This window comes from Propithecus coquereli, unplaced genomic scaffold (genome assembly GCF_000956105.1).
Source record: "Propithecus coquereli isolate 6110/MARCELLA unplaced genomic scaffold, Pcoq_1.0 Scaffold12, whole genome shotgun sequence".
Lineage (NCBI taxonomy): Eukaryota > Metazoa > Chordata > Mammalia > Primates > Indriidae > Propithecus > Propithecus coquereli.
Genome location: NW_012136080.1, coordinates 7,978,664 through 7,980,393, shown reverse-complemented (window position 1 = coordinate 7,980,393; position 1,730 = coordinate 7,978,664). Strand labels below are relative to the sequence as shown.

Sequence of the window (1,730 nt, the reverse complement as noted above, 5' to 3'; positions counted from 1 at the left end):
TATGTCTAATTTTGAATTTCTGGCCCAAATGTGCCACACACTAAAAACAAAATCCCTCTACCTCATCAAGTTTTTATATGAAAATTGATGGCATTACGCAAAGCAGATCCATCTATTTCTCTAGTATGCCCAATGAAACAAAAAGAAGGCAGAGAACAAATGATAAAAGAAGAAGGGACAGACTCAGGGTTGTGCTACAAATGTAGGCCAAAGAAGCTGCAAATGCATGAAGAGTAAGGCCAGCAAAGAATCTTCCACGTGTACCCTCATTCATAAACTTGGTTTTTTTATTCTTTAAGTGTAGTAGCCTATACTTCCTAAGAAATATGCTTTAAAATACCCATAAAAATTAGGAAAAATGATAAAATTCAGTTATTCAACTGAGGTACTTGGATTTATAGAGGATGAAAAAATGATATTTGACAAAGTATATACATGTTAATATAATTTGTTATAAATTTCAGCCCAGTCTTAAATGTTTTTAACTCTATGATTAAGGGTTAATCACAGACATTGTTACCGTAACTAGAATGCCACTTGATAGTCCTGCATTAATTCTGCTATACCAAAGACTCATACCAAAAAAACAAAACAAAAAACAACCATTTACACTTAACTAAGAAAAGCAAACATTTACTTCAAATTGTAGTATAGGCTTTTCAATCACAAAAAGAAAGAAAAGAACAGTGATCTGACAGTGGTCACATCCTGTGCAAAAAATGTGAGATACAAAAATGGTAGCACAAAGTATCTGAGCTGCTTACATTACAGGAAAAAGGAAATACAGTAGCTGAAATATGGCACTCCTGGGAATCAACTTTTAAACCAAATAGAATGCCTTTGAAATGATTAAATTTATTTGTGTATTAGTAAGAAAGCCCCACCACCATAAATAGTACAATATTTAAAGATAAAAAAAAAATATTTATATCTATCTAAGATAGACAGTGTATTTGTGTATTTGTACTGTTAGACCTCTTTAAGTGCAGAAGGTGGTTCAGGTTTTGTACTTTTTTTTTTTTTAACTAACTGCCCATATGCTTTATAAAGTTCCACTCAATCACAAAAGCCAATTTAAATCAAGGATTATGTTATTAAAGTTGCATAATTTCATTTGCGAGTGCCAGCAGGTTAAAGTCTCAAATCAAGTCTTTAACATTAATGTTCATTTTTAGTCAATGAAAAGTTAAAAAGTTCCCAAATCTTCATTATCCTCTTGAACTTGCCCTTCTAAATGATCCTCAGACTGCAATTCCTAGTTTGCAAATAAAAGAATGCAATATGCATCATACTTCAAGAAAAGACGACGATGTTGAACTAACATGCTTCTGGATGATCTTCTCCCTGCTCCTTTCAACCTTCTTTATAATTTCTGACACTATGCACACTGATGAGGTGAGACCCAAAAGAAACAACAGATCTGCAAGAGAAAATAAGCTGGGTTTTACATTTCTTTGAAATTTATAGTTGCAAAGCTTAATACCTTAAACATTTTTCTAGCATTTTACCCCAGCTTTAAAATGCATTGTTTCACAACCATTCCATGAGGTAGACACAATCACCCTCAGTTAAAAATAAAAGAAAGAATAACAGACTTAAACCTAAGGCATGAAACCTTAAGAATTCTAAATGAAGATGTTGGGAAGACCCTTTCAGACATCGGCCTAGGCAAGGAATTCTTGAAGAAGAACCCCAAAGCAATCGCTGCAGCAACAAAAATAAATAAGTGG

At 33.1% G+C, this 1,730-nt stretch overlaps 1 protein-coding gene across 2 annotated transcripts in view; it reads right to left on the bottom strand.

The window, feature by feature from the left end:
- The window catches only part of ATP2C1 (ATPase, Ca++ transporting, type 2C, member 1), a 76,866-nt gene that overhangs the window by 12,718 nt on the left and 62,418 nt on the right, over window positions 1-1,730 (bottom strand). The window contains exon 23 of one of the 2 annotated variants that reach the window (XM_012664263.1): window positions 1,293-1,420. In XM_012664263.1, coding sequence (XP_012519717.1) covers window positions 1,293-1,420 — 128 coding nt within the window. The remainder of the gene's footprint in view (window positions 1-1,292; window positions 1,421-1,730) is intronic. The other variant, XM_012664268.1, reaches the window with a different exon arrangement.